This window comes from Oncorhynchus masou, chromosome 17, assembly GCF_036934945.1.
Source record: "Oncorhynchus masou masou isolate Uvic2021 chromosome 17, UVic_Omas_1.1, whole genome shotgun sequence".
In the NCBI taxonomy this organism is placed as follows: domain Eukaryota; kingdom Metazoa; phylum Chordata; class Actinopteri; order Salmoniformes; family Salmonidae; genus Oncorhynchus; species Oncorhynchus masou.
This window is the reverse complement of record NC_088228.1, coordinates 11,001,470-11,024,674: the sequence shown is the minus strand read 5'-3', so window position 1 is coordinate 11,024,674 and position 23,205 is coordinate 11,001,470. Positions and strand designations below refer to the sequence as shown.

Genomic DNA, 23,205 nt, shown 5'->3' with positions numbered 1-23,205 from the left:
ACAGTTTGGTCTGCTTTGTGTTTTCATTTTTGCCATGGAAAATATATCACAATGCTGGTATCGTCACAGCCCTAATGCATTGGAGGCATAGGACAGTATAGGACAGGACAGTCCTGCTTGGGAGTGTGTGTTTGTGTTTATGAGTGCAAATGTGTTTCTTGTTGTTATGCCTGTGTTATGTGCGTTCGCATGTGTTATGTGTGTTCGCATGTGTTATGTGCGTTCGCATGTGTTATGTGCGTTCACATGTGTACATGTGTGTAGTTCTGCCTGCATCCCAGAGCCAGGCACCGTAGTATGTCGGGACATCACTAGATCACTGCAGTGTGTATCTATGAGTCACACACACAAACACACACAAATGTAGCTGGATGGACATCTGACTGACAGGAGTGTGTGAGAAGGAGTGAGAGGATGAGCTTGAGTCACGAGATGAGCTTGAGCTTGAGTCACGAGAGATGAAATGAGATGAGATGAATTGAGATGAGATGAACCAAGGAGGGTTATGGACATTGCTCTGTACTTTATGATCGTAAATCTATCCAGTAAGAGAGATTATTTATATTTATTAACGTTATACACCATTTATTTTTTATTTATTTTTTTATTTAACCTTTAACTAGGCAAGTCAGTTCTTATTTACAATGACGGCCTACCAAAAGGCAAAAGGCCTCCTGCGGGGACGGGATTGGGATTAAAAATATATATAGGACAACATTAGACTGTAATAATCTGGGTTAACTGTTACAGAAAGAACAGGAGCTACTGCATAACTACACAGAGATTAAGCGATTCCATATTATAAACTGGGTGGTTCCAGCCCTGAAAGCTGATTGGCTGACAGCCGTGGTATATCAGACCGTATACCATGGGTATGACAAAACATTGATTTTTTACTGCTCTATTTACGTTATTTCACCTTTATTTAACCAGGTAGGCTAGTTGGGAACAAGTTCTCATTTGCAACTGCGGCCTGGCCAAGATAGAGCAAAGCAGTTAGACACATACAACAACACAGAGTTACACATGGAATAAACAAACATACAATCAATAATACAGTAGAAAAATCTATATACAGTGAGTGCAAATGAGGTAAGATAAGGGTGGTAAGGCAATAAATAGGCCATGGTGGCGAAGTAATTACAATATGGCAATTAAACACTGGAATGGTAGATGTGCAGATGATGAATGTGCAAGTAGAGATACTGTGGTGCAAAAGGAGCAAAATAAATAAATACAGTATGGGGATGAGGTAGATAGATGGGCTGAATACAGATGAGGTATGTTGTTACGACTTCTATGAATGGTGAGTGGATGAGTCAAGCGCAGAGAGCAGGTAATTCCGTACGTGGTTTTATTCCAAAGACAGTGGAGCCACGGACATGCAAAACACAAGGACGCATGAAACAGCCCGTCCAAAATACAAAGGACTAAAACTGTCCGGAAAAATATAGATCACATTAATACACCAAATAACAGAGAACAAGCCCGCACAAATACCCAGCGGGCCAAGTGCCCTTAAATAACCTACAAACAAACACTAACTCAAAACAGGTGTAGCCAATTACCCAATAAACAGAAACAAACGGAAAGGGAATCGATGGCAGCTAACGACGACGACGACGACCGCCGAGCGCCGAGCGCCGCCCGAACAGGAAGAGGCACCATCTTCGGCGAGATTCGTGACATATGTACAGGTGCAGTGATCTGTAAACTGCTCTGACAACTGGGGCTTGAAGCTAGTGAGGGAGGTAAGAGTCTCCAGCTTCAGTGATTTTTGCAGTTCGTTCCAGTCATTGGCAGTAGAGAACTGGAAGGTAAGGCGGCCAAAGTAAGAATTGGCTTTGGGGGTGACCAGTGAGATATACCTGCTGGAGCGCGTGCTCCTGGTGGGTGCTGCTCTGGTGACCAGTGAGATATACCTGCTGGAGTGCGTGCTACGGGTGGTTGCTGCTATGGTGACCAGTGAGATATACCTGCTGGAGCGTGTGCTACGGGTGGGTGCTGCTATGGTGACCAGTGAGATATACCTGCTGGAGCGTGTGCTACGGGTGGTTGCTGCTATGGTGACCAGTGAGATATACCTGCTGGAGCGTGTGCTACGGGTGGGTGCTGCTATGGTGACCAGTGAGATATACCTGCTGGAGCGTGTGCTACGGGTGGTTGCTGCTATGGTGACCAGTGAGATATACCTGCTGGAGCGTGTGCTACGGGTGGTTGCTGCTATGGTGACCAGTGAGATATACCTGCTGGAGCGTGTGCTACGGGTGGTTGCTGCTATGGTGACCAGTGAGATATACCTGCTGGTGTGCGTGCTACGGGTGGGTGCTGCTATGGTGACCAGTGAGATATAACCGGTGGAGCACGTGCTACGGGTGGGTGCTGCTATGGTGACCAGTGAGATATACCTGCTGGAGCGTGTGCTACGGGTGGTTGCTGCTATGGTGACCAGTGAGATATACCTGCTGGAGCGTGTGCTACGGGTGGGTGCTGCTATGGTGACCAGTGAGATATACCTGCTGGAGCGCGTGCTACGGGTGGTTGCTGCTATGGTGACCAGTGAGATATACCTGCTGGTGCGCGTGCTACGGGTGGGTGCTGCTATGGTGACCAGTGAGATATAACCGGTGGAGCACGTGCTACGGGTGGGTGCTGCTATGATGACCAGTGAGATATACCTGCTGGAGCGCGTGACCAGTGAGATATAACGGTGGGTGCTGCTATGGTGACCAGTGAGATATACCTGCTGGTGCGCGTGCTACGGGTGGTTGCTGCTATGGTGACCAGTGAGATATACCTGCTGGAGCGCGTGCTGCGGGTGGGTGCTGCTATGGTGACCAGTGAGATATACCTGCTGGAGCGCGTGCTGCGGGTGGGTGCTGCTATGGTGACCAGTGAGATATACCTGCTGGAGCACGTGCTACGGGTGGGTGCTGCTATGGTGACCAGTGAGATATACCTGCTGGTGTGCGTGCTACGGGTGGGTGCTGCTATGGTGACCAGTGAGATATACCTGCTGGTGTGCGTGCTACGGGTGGGTGCTGCTATGGTGACCAGTGAGATATACCTGCTGGTGCGCGTGCTACGGGTGGGTGCTGCTATGGTGACCAGTGAGATATACCTGCTGGTGTGCGTGCTACGGGTGGGTGCTGCTATGGTGACCAGTGAGATATAACCGGTGGAGCACGTGCTACGGGTGGGTGCTGCTATGGTGACCAGTGAGATATAACCGGTGGAGCGCGTGCTACGGGTGGGTGCTGCTATGGTGACCAGTGAGATATAACCGGTGGAGCACGTGCTACGGGTGGGTGCTGCTATGGTGACCAGTGAGATATACCTGCTGGTGTGCGTGCTACGGGTGGGTGCTGCTATGGTGACCAGTGAGCTGCGATAAGGCGGGATAGCAATAATAGCAATAAGGCACTTAGGGGGTTTGTGATATATAGTCAATATACCATGGCTAAGGGCTGTATCCAGAACAGCCCTTAGCCGTGGTATATTGGCCATATACCACACCCCCTGGTGCCTTATTGCTTAAGTATGACCACCTATGAATGGACTTGAACAGTGCGCCATTCTCGTAAGAGCTCATCGAGGTTAATTCATTCTTACTGAGTGTGAGAGCCTTACTGTGTGTGTGCACTGCCCACTGCCTACTGTAGGAATCATGTAATAGAACTGTTTAGGTTGTAGAAGTTCTGTACTTCCCCCATCAGCGTCCACTGTCCTGTAGGAATCATGTAATAGAACTGTTTAGGTTGTAGAAGTTCTGTACTTCTCCCATCAGCGTCCACTGTCCTGTAGGAATCATGTAATAGAAGTTCTGTCCTTCCCCCATCAGCTTCCACTGTCCTGTAGGAGGTGGTGTGTGTCCTTGTCACCAGGCTTTTGTGTAGTAATATAATAATATACATTTTATATCGTTTAGCAGACGCTTTTATCCAAAGCGACTTACAGGGATGCGTGCATACATTTTATTTATGGGTGGTCACGGGAATCAAACCCACAACCCTGGTGTTGCAAGCACCATGCTCTACCAACTGAGCGACAGAGGTCCACATGTAGCCCAGTAAAATATGGTTTTGTACAGCTGAATTCCTATCAGTCAGCGATGTTGCGTCTGACTACGCATGTCTCTGGATTTTCAACAGCACAACTCCTATCACTATTGGTCAGAGGTATGATGAACGGTTCAGCGTATCGCCATAACTGGTGTGTGTGCGGTACGACTCTAAGCATTACTGGTGTGTAGGTGGTGGTATGTGTGATTATGCGTGACTCCAGGTTTTTATGTAGTACGGTAGAATCGATATCAATTAGAATGTATCATGTACAATTCCGCACATCATCGGAACTGTCAGCTTCACTCACCCTGAGGAAGGAGTCCAGCGCTCCGTTCTCCATGAACTCGGTGATGATGAGCACGGGGCAGCTGCGGGTCAGCACGCCCTCCAGCCGGATCACGTTGGGGTGGTCAAACTGGCCCATGATTGACGCTTCGCCAAGGAAGTCCCGCCTCTGGCGCTCTGTGTAGCCTGCCTTCAGTGTCTTAATGGCCACCACCGCCTCACGGCGCCCGGGCTGCTTCAGGCGCCCGCGGCACACCTCCCCAAACTCACCTGGGTGGAGGGTTGGGGGGAAGGGGGGTGGGGAAGAGGGTGTGAGGGTTGGGAAGGGGGAGGGAAGTGAGGGGAGTGGAGGAAGAGGGAGGAGGGAGAGAGGGGAGTGGAGGAAGAGAGAGGAGAGAGAGGGGAGTGGAGGAAGAGAGAGGAGAGAGGAGAGAGGAGAGAGAGGGGAGTGGAGAAAGAGAGAGGAGAGAGAGGGGAGTGGAGGAAGAGAGAGGAGAGAGAGGGGAGTGGAGGAAGAGAGAGGAGAGAGAGGGGAGTGGAGGAAGAGAGGAGAGAGAGGGGAGTGGAGGAAGAGAGAGGAGAGAGAGGGGAGTGGAGGAAGAGAGAGGAGAGAGAGGAGAGAGAGGGGAGTGGAGGAAGAGAGAGGAGAGAGAGAGGGGAGTGGAGGAAGAGAGAGGAGAGAGAGAGGGGAGTGGAGGAAGAGGGAGGAGAGAGAGAGGGGAGTGGAGGAAGAGAGAGAGAGAGGGGGAGTGGAGGAAGAGGGAGAGAGAGAGGGAGTGGAGGAAGAAGAGGAGAGAGAGAGGGGAGTGGAGGAAGAGAGAGGAGAGAGGGGGGAGTGGTGGAAGAGAGAGGAGAGAGAGGGGAGTGGAGGAAGAGGGAGGAGAGAGAGAGGGGAGTGGAGGAAGAGAGAGAGAGAGGGGAGTGCAGGAAGAGAGAGGAGAGAGAGAGGGGAGTGGAGGAAGAGAGGAGAGAGAGAAGGGAGTGGAGGAAGAGAGAGGAGAGAGGGGGAGTGGAGGAAGAGAGAGGAGAGAGAGGGGAGTGGAGGAAGAGAGAGGAGAGAGAGAAGGGAGTGGAGGAAGAGAGAGGAGAGAGGGGGAGTGGAGGAAGAGAGAGGAGAGAGAGGGGAGTGGAGGAAGAGGGAGGAGAGAGAGAGGGGGAGTGGAGGAAGAGAGAGGAGAGAGGGGGAGTGGAGGAAGAGAGAGAGGAGAGAGAGGGGAGTGGAGGAAGAGGGAGGAGAGAGAGAGGGGAGTGGAGGAAGAGAGAGGAGAGAGGGGGGAGTGGAGGAAGAGAGAGGAGAGAGGGGGAGTGGAGGAAGAGAGAGGGGAGTGGAGGAAGAGAGAGGGGAGTGGAGGAAGAGGGGAAAGAGGAGGAGGAGTGAGGGAGAGGGAGGGAGGGAGCATTACTGGTTGAACCGAAGAGGAGGAAGAAGAGGAAGAGGAGGAGGAACTCTAGAAATATAGGAGTGAAAGGAAGAAGGAGATTGTAAAAGAGCGAGGGATGGGGGTTGAGCTGTGTAGGAGAGAGAGTGAATGAGGAAGGTAGGAAAAGCGAGAGACAGGAAACTTAGGGGTCTGAGAGGTTGGGGAGGGATGGAGAGAAGGAAAGATCATCCCGTGACCGGGAGTGGAGCCTGGGACCGGTGGAGGGGGAGAGGGAACGGATGAGGAGCCTGGGAGTTTTGGTGCCTTGGTAAAAAGTTGTGTGTTTATAAAGGAGAAGAGAGAAAGAGGAAGAGAAATAAAGGGACATATGGTTCAGGGTGAAGTCAGGAGAAAGAACACATGCTTTCGGAGAAGAGACAGCAAACTAGCTGGATGACAGAAGAAGTTGTTTCACTGACACCTCTCTTCCACACCTCCCCCACCACACCTCCCCCATACACCTCCCCCTCACACCTCCCTTCCACACCTCCCCCACCACACCTACTCCCCACACCTCCCCCTTACACCTCCCCCTCACACCTCCCTTCCACACCTACCCTCCACACCTACTCCCCACACCTCCCTTCCACACCTCCCCCTCACATCTCCCTCCACACCTACCCTCCACACCTACTCTCCACATCTGCTCCCTAAACCTCCACACCTCCCCCTCACATCTCCTCCCAAACCTACCCTCCACACCTCCCCAACTCCTCAACACTCCTCCTCTCTCTGCCTACCTTCCACACCTCCCTCTCCATACCTACTCTCCACATCTCCCTTCTACACCTCCCCCTCACATCTCCTCCCACACATACCCTCCACACCTACTATCAACACGCCTCCTCTCCACGCCTACTCTCCACACCTACTCCCCACACCTACTCCCCACACCTCCCCCTCACACCTCCCCTCACACCTCCCTTCCGCACCTCCCTTCCACACCTCCCCCACATCTCCCTTCCACACCTGATCCTCACACCTACTCCCCACACCTCCCCCTCACACCTACTCTCCACACCTCCACCTCCACACCTCCCCTCCACACCCCCTCACACCTACTCTCCACACCTCCCCCCACACCTCAACCTCCACGCCTCCTCTCCACGCCTCCCTCCACACCCCCACACCTCAACCTCCACGCCTTCTCTCCACGCCTCCCCTCTACACCTACCATCCACACCTCCTCTCCACACCACACCTCCCCTCCACCCCCCACACCTCCCCTCCATACACCCCCACATCTCCCCTACACCCCCCCCTCCACCCCCACCTCTCCACACCTACTCTCCACACCTCCTCTCCACACCTACTCTCCACACCACCCCCACACCTACTCTCCACACCTCCTCTCCACACCTACTCTCCACACCTCCTCTCCACACCTACTCTCCACACCACCCCCACACCTACTCTCCACACCTCCCCCTCACACCTACTCTCCACACCTCCACCTCCACACCTCCCCTCCACACCCCCCTCACACCTACTCTCCACACCTCCCCCCACACCTCAACCTCCACGCCTCCTCTCCACGCCTCCCCTCCACACCCCCCACACCTCAACCTCCACGCCTTCTCTCCACGCCTCCCCTCTACACCTACCATCCACACCTCCTCTCCACACCACACCTCCCCTCCACCCCCCCCACACCTCCCCTCCATACACCCCCACATCTCCCCTACACCCCCCCCTCCACCCCCCACCTCTCCACACCTACTCTCCACACCTCCTCTCCACACCTACTCTCCACACCACCCCCACACCTCCTCTCCACACCACACCTCCCCTCCACCCCCCCCACACCTCCCCTCCATACACCCCCACATCTCCCCTACACCCCCCCCTCCACCCCCCACCTCTCCACACCTACTCTCCACACCTCCTCTCCACACCTACTCTCCACACCACCCCCACACCTACTCTCCACACCACCCCCACACCTCACCCCAACAACCCTTTTGCCCCCTTCCACCCAACACACATCTTGTTCAACCAATAACCCACCCCAACATCACCCACTCCCCTAAACACACAGCTGTCCCAAAACATCTCTCCATCTTCACAAATACCCCCCCTTCCCCCAAACGCAAAATCCACTCCCTCCCAAAACCCTGCCCTCTGAACACCGCACTTCAACACCTAGCTATGTTAGTTACCTGCACCGATGACCTCCTCAATCTTCACACACGAGATGTCAATCTCCTTGGCAAACTCATGGACTGCCTCATTGGGGTCCTCGTAAGTGAACGGATCAATGTACACCTTCACCCCGGGAGAAACTACAGAGATGAAGGGAGGGATGCATCAGATGTTCTTGAATATACACATTCATCAGATATTCATGACACTGGCAGTTTTTGTTGTTGTTGTTGTTGTGTTCCAATGCATAAGTATTAACTAATACAGTTATGAATGGAAATGGAATCACATTTGATGCATGAACAGCAGTTGGACATATCTATCACGCAGCTCTTTGAGTCTTGAAAAGCTGAAAAGCCAGGGAGTCTGCTGTACTTTGGGGTTTCATAAACCATCTGATCTAGATACTCATGGTTTCATTGAGCAAATGCAGTTTCCTGCTTTGGTTAGGTGATTGGATAATTGATTAAATCAGGTGGTTTACTGTCCTGGTTTGAACAAAGGACCACAGAAAGGCGTAGCTCTCCAAGTCTGCACTCACAACATGCACGCACGCACACAAACCCCAACACACAAACCCCTCCCCCAACACACACACACACACACAAACACAACCCCCTCCCCCAACAGACACACACCTTCCCCTCAGTACTCACCATACTGCTGCAGTTTCTCTGTGTACTCCAGCTCCGAACTGCTGCGTTGTTTCCTACAAACAAGGACCACACACGCACAATCTCATTCACATCATCCATCCTCTGTCTTGGCAGGCACTCCACAGTAGATACACAGGCTGCTTTCAAATAACAAGCAGAAGATAGTAGATTGTCTGCAGACAGTCGGCATTGGAAGAATGGAACAATGCTCAGGGTGGCTAAAGCCTTTCTAAGGGCCTTTTCAGGATTCAAGGAACCAAGATACCAAACAATGACCAATAAGGCCTGTTAGATAAATACATACAAGTCAAACACTTACCGAGAGCAAACTATCGCAATGACCACAAGGGCGACGATGACCACAAGACCGGCGGACGCTGAGCCCACTATGAGGGGCAGCTGGTCCTGCACTGACTTCATAGGGTCACCTAAAGGTCACCGAAGAAATAATAATCAAAGAATAAACACCTGGAATGTCACTGAAGAACTTCTTAAAGAAACAGCTAGCGAAATATGGAGGCAGATTCATGGCAAAACAAATAATGGGTATTGAATTCCAATCTGTGTTTACATGTATATAAATATTTATTTTTTTCTTTCTTCTTCACAATAAATACACGTCATTATGAAAAGCAATGCATAGTAAAAAAAAAAAAAAAAACAATATTCTAATATTAATTTGACTTCAATGGTATATGTATTCACCTTGCATTCATCTGCTTCCATAAATGCGACCCTGTGTATAATTGTGTATTTATTCCTTGTGTTATTATTTTTCACTGTTTGTCTTTACAGTTTATTCTGCATTGCTGGGAAGGGCCGGTAAAAAAAAAGCACAGCTCCTTGAAATAGCTTGTTCGGAGTTCTTTCACTGCTTGGATGGATTGTACTGATTAAAGATAACATAGAAAATCTTTAGAACTCTGGTGAATAAAAAGATGAGGCATTATCAATGGTGAAGGACAATGATAAATAGTGATGGGACAGAAGGGAAGGGAGAGAGACACAGAAAGAGAAGGAAAGACAAAGTAGTGAAGGCGGAGAAGGAGGAGAGAGAGGGAAAGAGAGAGAGCGAGAGACAGACACAGAATGCAGAGAGAAAGAGTGTGACAATGAACTAGCGAAGGAGGAGGAGGAGGAGGAGGAGGAGAAATGAAATGACTTACTGTGTGTTGAGGTGCTGAAGTCCTTAGGGATGCTGTAGCGGCCGTAGCCAGCCACGGTGCGAGCCCGGACCTGGACCACGTAGGGAGTGGCAGCCCGCAATCCCTCCACACGGACTGAGCTGTGCTGGGCTGTCACCGTGTGAGACATGGCCTGGCCCTGTGGAACACATCAATCAATCACATGTATTTATGAAGCCCTTTTAACATCAGCAGTGGTCACATGCTTTTACAGGAACACAGAAATTCTGGCGGAAAAAAAACAGGCTCCCCTGAATTAGACTTGTTGGATTCTAGCTGGAAAAATACTTATTAATGTTACCATACTACAACTTACTGATTACTTTATATGTATAAGGAATGTATATATTAGGGGTCAAGGAAATGTCAAGAGGAACTTGGTATGTGGGAAGTTACTGACTGAGAAAAGGGGAAATGCAGAAAGTTATTGTGGAAAAGGGCAACAGTCTAGTTTCAGTTCCTGATAGGGCAGGCCAGTTCCTGATAGGGCAGGCCAGTTCCTGATAGGGCAGGCCAGTTCCTGATAGGGCAGGCCAGTTCCTGATAGGGCAGGCCAGTTCCTGATAGGGCAGGCCAGTTCCTGATAGGGCAGGTCAGTTCCTGATAGGGCAGGTCAGTTCCTGATAGGGCAGGCCAGTTCCTGATAGGGCAGGTCAGTTCCTGATAGGGCAGGCCAGTTCCTGATAGGGCAGGTCAGTTCCTGATAGGGCAGGCCAGTTCCTGATAGGGCAGGTCAGTTCCTGATAGGGCAGGCCAGTTCCTGATAGGGCAGGTCAGTTCCTGATAGGGCAGGCCAGTTCCTGATAGGGCAGGTCAGTTCCTGATAGGGCAGGCCAGTTCCTGATAGGGCAGGTCAGTTCCTGATAGGGCAGGCCAGTTCCTGATAGGGCAGGCCAGTTCCTGATAGGGCAGGCCAGTTCCTGATAGGGCAGGTCAGTTCCTGATAGGGCAGGCCAGTTCCTGATAGGGCAGGTCAGTTCCTGATAGGGCAGGCCAGTTCCTGATAGGGCAGGTCAGTTCCTGATAGGGCAGGCCAGTTCCTGATAGGGCAGGCCAGTTCCTGATAGGGCAGGCCAGTTCCTGATAGGGCAGGTCAGTTCCTGATAGGGCAGGCCAGTTCCTGATAGGGCAGGTCAGTTCCTGATAGGGCAGGTCAGTTCCTGATAGGGCAGGTCAGTTCCTGTGGAACCAGGAACATGAGGGATGTGGAACTCAACTCCTATCTCACACACACACACACACACACACACATTTCCACGCCCATGAGGGTCCTATCTCACACACACACACACACACACACACACATTTCCACGCCCATGAGGGTCCTCTCACACACACACACACATTTCCACGCCCATGAGGGTCCTCTCTCAACACATGACACACAGCATGGTAGCAGCGCCACATGACAACAACATGGCAGCATCACAAAATGGTAACAGCACAAAACATGGTAGCAGCACAAAACATGGTACAAACATTATTGGGCCCAGACAACAGCACAAAGGGCAAGAAGGTAAAGACAACAATACATCATCGAATCAGCCACAACTGTCAGGAAGAGTGTCCGGGATTGAGTCTTAGAATGAAGAGATGGAGATAAACGTTTTTTCCAGTTTTTTCAGCTTGTTCCAGTCGCTGCAACTATAAGAGAAGCGACCCAGGGATGTGTGTACTTTGGGGACCTTTAACAGAATGTGACTGGCAGAAAGGGTGTTGTATGTGGAGGATGAGGGCTACAGTATAGAGTGCAGTGATGTGTCCTATAAGGAGCATTGGTGGCAAATCTGATGGCCGAATGGTAAAGAACATCTAGCCACTCGAGAGCACCCTTACCTGCCGATCTATAAATTACGTCTCCGTAATCTAGCATGGATAGGATGGTCATCTGAATCCGAGTTAGTTTGGCAGCTGTGGTGAACGAGTAGCGATTACGATAGAGGAAACCAAGTCTAGATTTAACTTTAGCCTGCAGCTTTGATATGTCCTGAGAGAAGGACAGTGTACCGTCTAGCCACACTCCCAAGTACTTGAATGAGGTGTCTACCTCAAGCTCTAAACCCTCAGAGGTATGAATCACACGGGTGGGGAGAAGAGCATTCTTCTTACCAAACCACAATGTTTTGGACATGTTCAGAACAAGGTTAAAGGGCAGCTTGTTGGACTCTAAAGCTTCAAAAACACAGACGCCAGAATTGGTACACTAGAATTACATTCATTTCCAATGAAACGCTGTGTTTGCCTTGCAGCATTGCGTTGCAGAGGCAGTTGCAGTGCGTTCTGTGTGGTGCACACAGTACGTTGGTGAATGTTGGTGAATGTGAATGTTGAACTTTTGTTGCACACATCCAGATGATGCTGTGTACTATTTTGCGCAATGACGCTGTCGGTGTGTTCGAAGCATAAGAAAGCTTTGTTGTAGAGCGTTTAACACATGAGTATAAGACTGTATCATCTGCATATAAATGGTTGAGAGCTTCCTACTGCCTGAGGTATGTTGTTTTTTTTGTGTTTTTTTTAAAGAGGTGGATCAGCTTAATATTGCGGAAAGATTGTTGCTTCCATCAATGTAATTGTCTGCATCATTTCCAATCTCCCATATCTTTTTTTGGGGTATATATATATATATATATATATATCTCCATATACATACACTTACATACACATATGCATACATATACACATACCTATATAGATATACATACTTTTTTTTAGAATATACCTTTATTATTCCCTGCAATCCCTACCACCCTTCCCCCAACTGGAGTAAACTAAAAAACACTTAGGCTTCTACCTTCAGTTTATACACATTGTACAGACAATCTATTTTACAATAGTTATATTTTGTTGGTTTTTAGTCCTTCCTCTATTTCTGATGTCCATCCAGTTGGATTTCTATTTGTAACTGTACTATTTCACAACATTTCTGAACCTATATACATTTTACAGACCCCGTATGTTTTACATTGTTATCTTGTTATTAGTCCCTCCCATCAGATCCATTCAACCCCTCCCATCTATCGCTCAACACCATCCATTTTGGATTTCTATTTGCCATATTTTTTTCAGCTGTGCTGTGATGCTTCACAAAAGTACTGAACCTTTCAATTCTCATAGCTTCTAGAGAATGTAAATTAAAGATAAACATTATTGCTAAAATAATAATAATAATATTGATTGATTGACTATGGCTTTTCAAATCACCCAGTATTGCCATCTGCAGTGTTAGTTCTAGGCAAATGTTGCAATTCTTCAGCCATTCCTGGACCTGTGACCAAAAACGAGCTACATGTGGACAATACCAAAATAAATGCTTCCTCACAGCAAAATCTGCAGAGCCGGGAAGATTGTATCCCCCATATATATAACATTCTATTGGTTGCAAGAATTTTGTATAGAAATGTAAATTTAAAAAATTGAAGTTTTGAATCCCTAGGCATATCATTGGAAGATTGACCATAAGAGACTACATCTACCATGTGGTCGCTTGGTGTCCTCCGTCGCAATTATTGTCTGTTATTATCTGAGATGACAGTGTTGTTAACAAAAGGCTAAGCTTGTGTTTCAATATATTTATTTCATTTCATTTGCGATATTTTCATGAATAGGAAACGCTGCGTTATGGTAATGAGCTTGAGGCTATGATTACGTTCCCGGATACGGGTTTGGAGTCGCAAGAAGTTAAACAGTCACACTCCAAACTCCACTATGGCCAAGACCAAAGAGCTGTCAAAGGACACCAGAAACAAAATTGTAGACCTGCACCAGGCTGGGAAGACTGAATCTGCAATAGGTAAGCAGCTTGGTTTGAAGAAATCAACTGTGGGAGCAATTATTAGGAAATGGAAGACATACAAGACCACTGATAATCTCCCTCGATCTGGGGCTCCACGCAAGATCTCACCCCGTGGGGTCAAAATGATCACAAGAACGGCAAGCAAAAATCCCAGAACCACTCGGGGGGACCTAGTGAATGACCTGTAGAGAGCTGGGACCAAAGTAACAAAGCCTACCATCAGTAACACACTACGCCGCCAGGGACCTAAATCCTGCAGTGCCAGATGTGTCCCCCTGCTTAAGCCAGTACATGACCAGGCCCGTCTGAAGTTTGCTGGAGATCATTTGGATGAACCAGAAGAAAATTGGGAGAATGGCATATGGTCAGATGAAACCCAAAAACTTTTTGGTAAAAACTCAACTCGTCGTGTTTGGAGGACAAAGAATGCTGAGTTGCATCCAAAAAACACCATACCTTCTGTGAAGCATGGGGGTGGAAACATCATGCTTTGTTTTTCTGCAAAGGGAACAGGACGACTGATCCGTGTAAAGGAAAGAATGAATGGGGCCATGTATCGTGAGATTTTGAGTGAAAACCTCCTTCCATCAGCAAGGGCATTAAAGATGAAACGTGGCTGGGTCTTTCAGCATGACAATGATTCCAAACACACCGCCCGGGGAATGAAGGAGTGGCTTCGTAAGAAGCATTTCAAGGTCCTGGAGTGGCCTAGCCAGTCTCCAGATCTCAAACCCATAGAAAATCTCTAGAGGGAGTTGAAAGTCCGTGTTGCCCAGCAACAGCCCCAAAACATCACTGCTCTAGAGGAGATCTGCATGGAGGAATGGGCCAAAATACCAGCAACAGTGTGTGAAAACCTTGTGAAGACTTACAGAAAACATTTGACCTCTGTCATTGCCAACAAAGGGTATATAACAAAGTTTTGAGATACACTTTTGTTATTGACCAAATACTTATTTTCCACCATAATTTGCAAATAAATTCATTAAAAATCCTAAAATGTGATTTTCTGGATTTTATCCCCTCATTTTTTCTGTCATAGTTGAAGTGTACCTATGATGAAAATTACAGGCCTCTCTCATCTTTTTAAGTGGGAGAACTTGCACAATTGGTGGCTGACTAAATACTTTTTTGCCCCACTGTTTACCACTTGGGTCCTGTTTCAGTAGTAATGATATCAGACTTTCTTATTGCGTGTCTAATACTCTACCATTTATATAGGAGTGGTTAAAACTTGCAAATAATGGTCCTCTGAGTATATCAAAAATAGTTTTGTATACTTCCACTGGTATGCCATCCAGCCCTGGAGTTTTCCCATTCTTAAAAGCTTTCATTGCATCAAGAAGTTCCTCCTCTGTAATTTGGCCTTCACATGAGTCTTTCTGTACATATATTCTTTTTACATTATTATTAGGAAAAAAATCCATACAATTAGATTAAGTTAGTGGAGATGGAGGAGACTGAAACGAAAACATATTCTTAAAGTACTTTACTTCCTCTTTCAAAATATCATTCAGTGAATCATGCTTGACTCCATCATTTGTAACAAGTTTCAATAAAAAAAAAAAACATTTTGGTAGCATTTCTATATTGAACATTGAAAAATAATTTTGTGCATTTTCCCCCATATTCCATCCAAGTTAACTTTATTTTTTATAATATATTACACTGGATCTTTCTTGAATAAGTTCTTCCATTTCTTTTAGTTTTTCCTCTAACTTATTCTGTGCCTCTATGGTACAGTTTTTATTGCTATCTAACTGTACTGTTAGTCCTTCAATTTCCTTTGTTAGTATGGACTCTTTTGATCTAAATTGCTTTTGTTTTATAGATGAGTACTGTATTGCATGGCCTCTAAAGGCACATTTAAAAGTGTCCCATACAATAAGAGGATCTGCTGTACCTATGTTATGTCTGAAAAAGGCAGTTATAAATGATTCTGTCCTCGTTCTAAACAAGTCATCCAGTAGGATTTGATTAGATTTCCAATATCCTCGCCAACGTGGAAATTCTGTAAGAGTAATATATATGCCAATTATGTGATGATCCGACCGCATTCGGTCCTTTATCAACACTTTTTAAACTTTTGGTGCCAGAGAGAATGACATTAGAAGGTAATCAAGACGACTAGCTTGATTAAGCCTCTGCCATGTATATCTCCCTAGGTCAGGGTATTTAAGCCTCCATATATCCACTAATTCCAATATATCCTTGACATTCATGATTTCCTTAAGTGCCTGAGGGTGATAGTTTGTAGTGTGATTTCCTTTCCAGTCCATAGAGGTATTTAAGATCATATTAACATCTCCCACTAAAATAATAGAGTTTAGTGTTGCTTGTAGAGTTGATAAATTCTTATATATATTTTCAAAGAAGCTTGGATCATCATTATTTTGACCATATAGGTTAATATGCCATACCTGTTTATTGTCTAATAATATATTTAAAAGAATCCATATACCTTGATGATCTGTTTGGGCAATTTGCACATTTGGATCAAAAATTACTGTTAATTAATATCATCACCCCTTTTTAATTTCCATGCCCATGGGAGAAATATATTTCGCCCCCCAAAACTTCATCTATAATTGTTGAATGAGTTTCCTGTAAACGATATTACAGATATTATATTCCTTCTCTTTTAGCCAGGTAAATACTGATTGTCTTTTCTTATTATCTGCTAAGCCATTACAATTTTAACTGTCTATATTTATTTCACCACTTACCATAATGAGACACAACTTTCAATTAAATTTATCAAAATATATGTTTGTAAACGTACCATTAAAAAGTAACATGATGATGGAGTGTCTATATAGCTGTACCATGATATTTGCATTGCTACTAAGTAAACCTCCAATTGGTCCCCATTATTCCACCCGCTAAAAGCCCTCCTCATCCCGAGTTGGGTTGTCATCCCAATGCCCGGCAGAGCACCCCCGACCCCCCGGATCCCATAGCCTCGGAGAGAGACGGAACCCTCCTTCGAAAAGAGCACACAGTGCCATTTACAGAACAGAAGTAGATCAACAGCCAAATGCATTTCCATCCCCCTCACCTGGATTTGTATTTTATATAGCCATCAAAAAAGATATATATTTTAAGAATCCTGTTTCTTATTTTCCATAATTAGCTATCAATATTTCTAGTCGTGTAGGCAATTTATGCACAGGATTTTACCACTCACCAGTCTCACCATTACCAAAATGACATTATTGCAAGCAATTATTATATTAGTAAACAATTATTGTGAATGATCCTATATTGTCCCTAACATCTTTTACTCCTTCGCAGCAGTTGTGGGACAGCCACACACACCCACACACTCATACACACCCACACACTCATACACACCCACACACTCTCAACCCTTTCCCTCCACATAACCATATTCTCAACATATTCTCATATTCTCAACATATTCTCACATTCTCAACAGTTGCACCATCCCAGAGCCCAACTCAAGAAAGGTCTTGATTTACGAACGCATATACAGTTGCAGCTGTATGAGAAGGCAGGCAAGACTGTGCAAAACAAATGGGCAGAAATTGAGATATTTTATTAACCATTGGTCACGTCCTAGATGATGGAGGTCAAATGTACACATTTTCCATGAAACACCCACAACACGGTCCCCCGTATTGATCATATTCCCAAGCATTTATATGCAGTCAGACTTTTGATTTTGTGCCACCAGGTCCACAATAATATACCCCTCTCTGAATATCCGAGTGTGACCACCTCCCCATGGGTTACTGCAGCTAGTGACTGAGCTATGTGGTTGATGTAAATTGAGAAGAGGGTGGGGCCTAGGATAAAGCCTTGGGGTACTCCCTATGGGGTACTCCTTATGATCGTATGCTATCCATTCATGCTTTTCATATGTTCTATTTATATATTGAAACTGACGAAATCAAGGCACACCCGGTCATTATAGACACCTGTGTGTCCCTTGAAACTATATAAACAAGTGACCTGCAGTCTTTGTCATTATACCCTGATGAAGACAACTTGTCTGTCGAAACATTGGTTATTAGGTTATTGCATCTGAGCTCCTAGAGTGTGAGGCTCTCCTTTTCTTTTTTTAAGGGCCATGACAATACCAGTAAGAGGAATCTACCTGTGTTTCTGACTAATAACAGAGAAGGACAGTCTATCTTAGACATGGAAGGAGATGACTCCGCCTAGTTAGACATGGAAGGAGATGACTCCGCCCAGTTAGACATGGAAGGAGATGACTCCGCCCAGTTAGACATGGAAGAAGATGACTCCGCCCAGTTAGACATGGAAGAAGATGACTCTGTCCAGTTAGACTTGGAAGAAGATGACTCCGCTCAGTTAGACATGGAAGAAGATGACACAGCCCAGTTAGACATGGAAGAAGATGACTCCGCCCAGTTAGACATGGAAGGAGATGACTCCGCCCAGTTAGACATGGAAGAAGATGACTCTGCCCAGTTAGACATGGAAGGAGATGACTCCGCCTCGTTAGACATGGAAGGAGATGACTCTGCCCAGTTAGACATGGGAGATGACTCTGCCCAGTTAGACATGGGAGATGACTCTGCCCAGTTAGACATGGGAGAAGATGACTCCGCCCAGTTAGACATGGAAGGAGATGACTCCGCCCAGTTAGACATGGAAGGAGATGACTCCGCCCAGTTAGACATGGAAGGAGATGACTCCGCCTCGTTAGACATGGAAGGAGATGACTCCGCCTAGTTAGACATGGAAGGAGATGACTCCGCCCAGTTAGACATGGAAGGAGATGACTCCGCCCAGTTAGACATGGAAGGAGATGACTCCGCCCAGTTAGACATGGAAGGAGATGACTCCGCCCAGTTAGACATGGAAGGAGATGGCTCCGCCCAGTTAGACATGGAAGGAGATGACTCCGCCCAGTTAGACATGGAAGGAGATGACTCTGCCCAGTTAGACATGGGAGATGACTCTGCCCAGTTAGACATGGAAGATGACTCTGCCCAGTTAGACATGGAAGGAGATGACTCTGCCCAGTTAGACATGGGAGATGACTCTGCCCAGTTAGACATGGAAGATGACTCTGCCCAGTTAGACATGGAAGGAGATGACTCCGCCCAGTTAGACATGGAAGGAGATGACTCCGCCCAGTTAGACATGGAAGGAGATGACTCCGCCCAGTTAGACATGGAAGGAGATGACTCCGCCCAGTTAGACATGGAAGGAGATGATTCCGCCCAGTTAGACATGGAAGGAGATGACTCCGCCCAGTCGGAAGGTATAAAGATGTGTTTGTGTGACTTGTATGTTCTCTTTGCAGCTGTATGACCCTGTGGGTGAATAAACGTGGTCTGAGCTTTTCCTAGTCGTCCCTTTGAGTTTTTACTCTTTTTGTTAAGAACCTAACAGACTGAAATCAGAAGCAGAGGCACATTGGCTAAGAAAAACATCAAGGAACCCAGCAACACATCTACTAGAAAACATGCTAAACTCTTCGTTCTTTTGTTAAAGGGACAGTGTTCACTTGATGCAGTCAAGTGTATTTGCTTCATATTATTTTCTATAGCAGCAGCATGTCTATGTCCATGCTGACATAGTACACATGATGCTTTTGAAGAAAACGCTACACAGCTGCATCAGGTCAGCACTAACCTGTGGAATGCCAAACAACTCTGTCAACCATCTACATCAGACAGGACACACATGGCATATTCATTTTCAGACATATTTCATACAAGGGTTTTGTCTCCAGTGGCTCTTCAAAATTAAGGTACAGAGTAAATGTTTACTTCAGTGTATCATGTTTGAATTAGAGAACAGGAGGAGTGGAATCCACCAAATAAACAGATCTGGGAGCAGGCTAGTTCATTCTGACAATGGCAATAGGAGTGGGCTACACAGTATAAACAGATCTGGGAGCAGGCTAGATCATTCTGACAATGACAATAGGAGTGGGCTACACAGTATAAACAGATCTGGGAGCAGGCTAGATCATTCTGACAATGACAATAGGAGTGGGCTACACAGTATAAACAGATCTGGGAGCAGGCTATAAAACAGTGCCTTACCCTTTCGTAGTACTTAATCTCGTAATCTAGGATAACCCCGTTGGGTTTCTCTGGGGGCAGCCAGGACAGGCTGAGTGTGTCTGATGTGGACTTCATCAGGTGCACTGTGGGTATTGCTGACGGTGCTGTGATTGGACAATAAAAATGGGTGACTTTAATAAAATCAAAATATAAAGCTTTCATGTCGAATATGTTGAGAGTATTTTTGTTCCTGTATACATGAAATTAGCAAAAATGTACACGCTCTTCATCTAGCATTGTTTACGATGATCTCACTTCTTACCATGACATTCATCTGTGCCTTCTACGTGACATTTCAGTTTATTAATTTGGTACTAAGCTGAAATGACACATACTGAGTCCATAAACTCAGGCTACAGATCAGTACTGATCACAAGATGAGGCAGTAAAAGTAAGTGCCATTGTAAGATGCAGCTAGCCTGAGTTGAGAGGTAAACTTGAGTGGTGATGTTAAGTGGTAGCTAGCTACTGTACTTACAGTGGTGACCTTGAGTGTCGTGGGGTGAGGTGATAGTGAGTGCTGATATCAAGTATTAATGTTGAGTGCAGCTAACGTTAAGTGCCAGCGTCCAGCGCTATGGTGATACTTACCGGCCTGGTTGGTGGTGATGTTGACGGTGGCGTAGCGCGGTGCGCCGGGACTCTTCCCAGAGACGCCGTTGACCGCCTGGATCTCAAAGCTGTAGCGGGTATGAGCCTGCAGGTTCCTCATTACCACCTTCTTCTGGGTCAGGCCCAGTCGGCGCGGCGATATGTCCACGTTGTCGTCACAGCGCGTGCACGGGCTCCGGTCGTGCAGACACTTCTTGCACACCACGTTGTAGATGACGTCATCCCGTCCGCCGGTGTCCAGCGGCTCTTCCCACTCCAGGGAGATGGAAGTCTCGTTCACGGTGGAGATTACATATTGAGGTGGCGAGGGCTTGGCTGCACAGAAACACCACAGACGTGTTAGTGATATCCTCTGAACACTGTTTATAGAGGCAAATACAGTAGAACCTCACTATTAAAACCTTACTCTTAGAACCTCACTAACAGAACCATAATCTTAGAACCCCACTCAAGAACCTCACTTTTAGAACCCAGACTCTTAGAACACCACTCTTAGAACCTTACTATTGACGGGGTAAATGATTTTGTTTATGATTAGCTTACTAAGATAGCCATTAGTCCATTAGCGCTTATCTTCCTGGGCCCATACAGTTCACTGTTCTGTTTCTGCTGGGGAAATATGACCTCCAGCACATAATTAAACAAATAGTAAACTTCATTCTTATTATATATATATGCCATATTCTTTCCATGCAGGACTTCAACATTATAGTTCAAGGAACTTAAATCAGTACCCATTAAATACCAATGGGAGTTCATTCCATCAAAGTAGAAATAAGTTTTGATACACATGACAAAATAAATAGCTGTGTTCATATAGAGAATAGAAACCACATCCACGCCACGCATGACTTAAACATTACTATTCACGACTTAAACATTACCCTTCGTGAAACATTGATTCAATACCCATGAAATTGAAAATATCTGAATTTCAATGCTTGAAGCTATGGCACAGTGGTGGTGCATGATATATCCATGGGCTTGTGTTACTCAAAAAAAGACGAGTTCTTTAAATAAGAACTGTATGAAATTGGGGGAGGTGTGATATCTGCTACGGGGGTCAACTGGTGCAGCAAGAAGGGTTCTTTCATCCAATAATCTATCCCCAACCCCTCTCAAAGGCTGAAGGGCAATCTATCCCCAACCCCTCTAAGGCTGAAGGGTAATCTATCCCCAACCCCTCTCTAAGGCTGAAGGGCAATCTATCCCCAACCCCTCTCTAAGGCTAAAGGGTAATCTATCCCCAACCCCTCTCTAAGGCTAAAGGGTAATCTATCCCCAACCCCTCTAAGGCTAAAGGGTAATCTATCCCCAACCCCTCTAAGGCTAAAGGGTAATCTATCCCCAACCCCTCTAAGGCTAAAGGGTAATCTATCCCCAACCCCTCTAAGGCTAAAGGGTAATCTATCCCCAACCCCTCTAAGGCTGAAGGGTAATCTATCCCCAACCCCTCTAAGGCTGAAGGGTAATCTATCCCCAACCCCTCTAAGGCTGATGGGTGATCTATCCCCAACCCCTCTAAGGCTGATGGGTGATCTATCCCTAACCCCTCTCAAAGGCTGAATGGTAATCTAACCCCAACCCCTCTCTAAGGCTGAAGGGTAATCTATCCCCAACCCCTCTAAGGCTGATGGGTGATCTATCCCTAACCCCTCTCAAAGGCTGAATGGTAATCTAACCCCAACCCCTCTCTAAGGCTGAATGATAATCTAACCCCAACCCCTCTCTAAGGCTGAAGGGTAATCTATCCCCAACCCCTCTAAGGCTAAAGGGTAATCTATCCCCAACCCTTCTCTAAGGCTAAAGGGTAATCTATCCCCAACCCCTCTCTAAGGCTAAAGGGTAATCTATCCCCAACCCCTCTCTAAGGCTAAAGGGTAATCTATCCCCAAACCCTCTCTAAGGCTGAATGATAATCTATCCCCAACCCCTCTCTAAGGCTAAAGGGTAATTATCCAACCCCTCTCTAAGGCTAATGGGTAATCTATCCCCAACCCCTCTCTAAGGCTGAATGATAATCTATCCCCAAGTCTCTAAGGCTAAAGGGTAATCTATGACCCCTCTCTAAGACTAAAGGGTAATCTATCCCCAACCCCTCTCTAAGGCTAAAGGGTAAACTATCCCCAACCCCTCTCTAAGGCTGATGGGTAATCTATCCCCAACCTCTCTCTAAGGCTAAAGGGTAATCTATCCCCAACCCCTCTCTAAGGCTAAAGGGTAATCTATCCCCAACCCCTCTCTAAGGCTAAAGGGTAAACTATCCATTAAATATCCAACCCCTCTCTAAGGCTGATGGGTAATCTATCCCCAACCTCTCTCTAAGGCTAAAGGGTAATCTATCCCCAACCCCTCTCTAAGGCTGATGGGTAATCTATCCCAAACCCCTCTCTAAGGCTAAAGGGTAATCTATCCCCAACCCCTCTCTAAGGCTGAAGGGTAATCTATCCCCAACCCCTCTCTAAGGCTGAAGGGTAATCTATCCCCAACCCCCCTCTAAGGCTAAAGGGTAATCTATCCCCAACCTCTCTAAGGCTAAAGGGTAATCTATCCCCAACCCCTCTAAGGCTAAAGGGTAATCTATCCCCAACACCTCTCTAAGGCTAAAGGGTAATCTATCCCCAACCTCTCTAAGGCTAAAGGGTAATCTATCCCCAACCCCTCTAAGGCTAAAGGGTAATCTATCCCCAACCTCTCTAAGGCTAAAGGGTAATCTATCCCCAACCCCTCTCTAAGGCTAAAGGGTAATCTATCCCCAACCCCTCTCTAAGGCTAAAGGGTAATCTATCCCCAACCCCTCTAAGGCTAAAGGGTAATCTATCCCCAACCTCTCTAAGGCTAAAGGGTAATCTATCCCCAACCCCTCTCCAAGGCTGAATGATAATCTAACCCCAACCCCTCTCTAAGGCTGAATGATAATCTATCCCCAACCCCTCTCTAAGGCTGAATGATAATCTATCCCCAACCCCTCTCTAAG

At 46.7% G+C, this 23,205-nt stretch overlaps 1 protein-coding gene across 2 annotated transcripts in view; it reads right to left on the bottom strand.

Annotated features, from left to right (window-relative positions):
• Window positions 1-23,205, bottom strand: part of LOC135558440 (ephrin type-B receptor 3-like) — a 56,925-nt gene that overhangs the window by 18,296 nt on the left and 15,424 nt on the right. For both annotated transcript variants that reach the window (XM_064992240.1, XM_064992241.1), the window contains exons 5-11: window positions 20,208-20,543; window positions 19,596-19,720; window positions 9,735-9,891; window positions 8,888-8,996; window positions 8,569-8,621; window positions 7,930-8,052; window positions 4,372-4,619 (exon numbers count right to left, since the gene is read on the bottom strand). In XM_064992240.1, coding sequence (XP_064848312.1) covers window positions 4,372-4,619; window positions 7,930-8,052; window positions 8,569-8,621; window positions 8,888-8,996; window positions 9,735-9,891; window positions 19,596-19,720; window positions 20,208-20,543 — 1,151 coding nt within the window. The remainder of the gene's footprint in view (window positions 1-4,371; window positions 4,620-7,929; window positions 8,053-8,568; window positions 8,622-8,887; window positions 8,997-9,734; window positions 9,892-19,595; window positions 19,721-20,207; window positions 20,544-23,205) is intronic.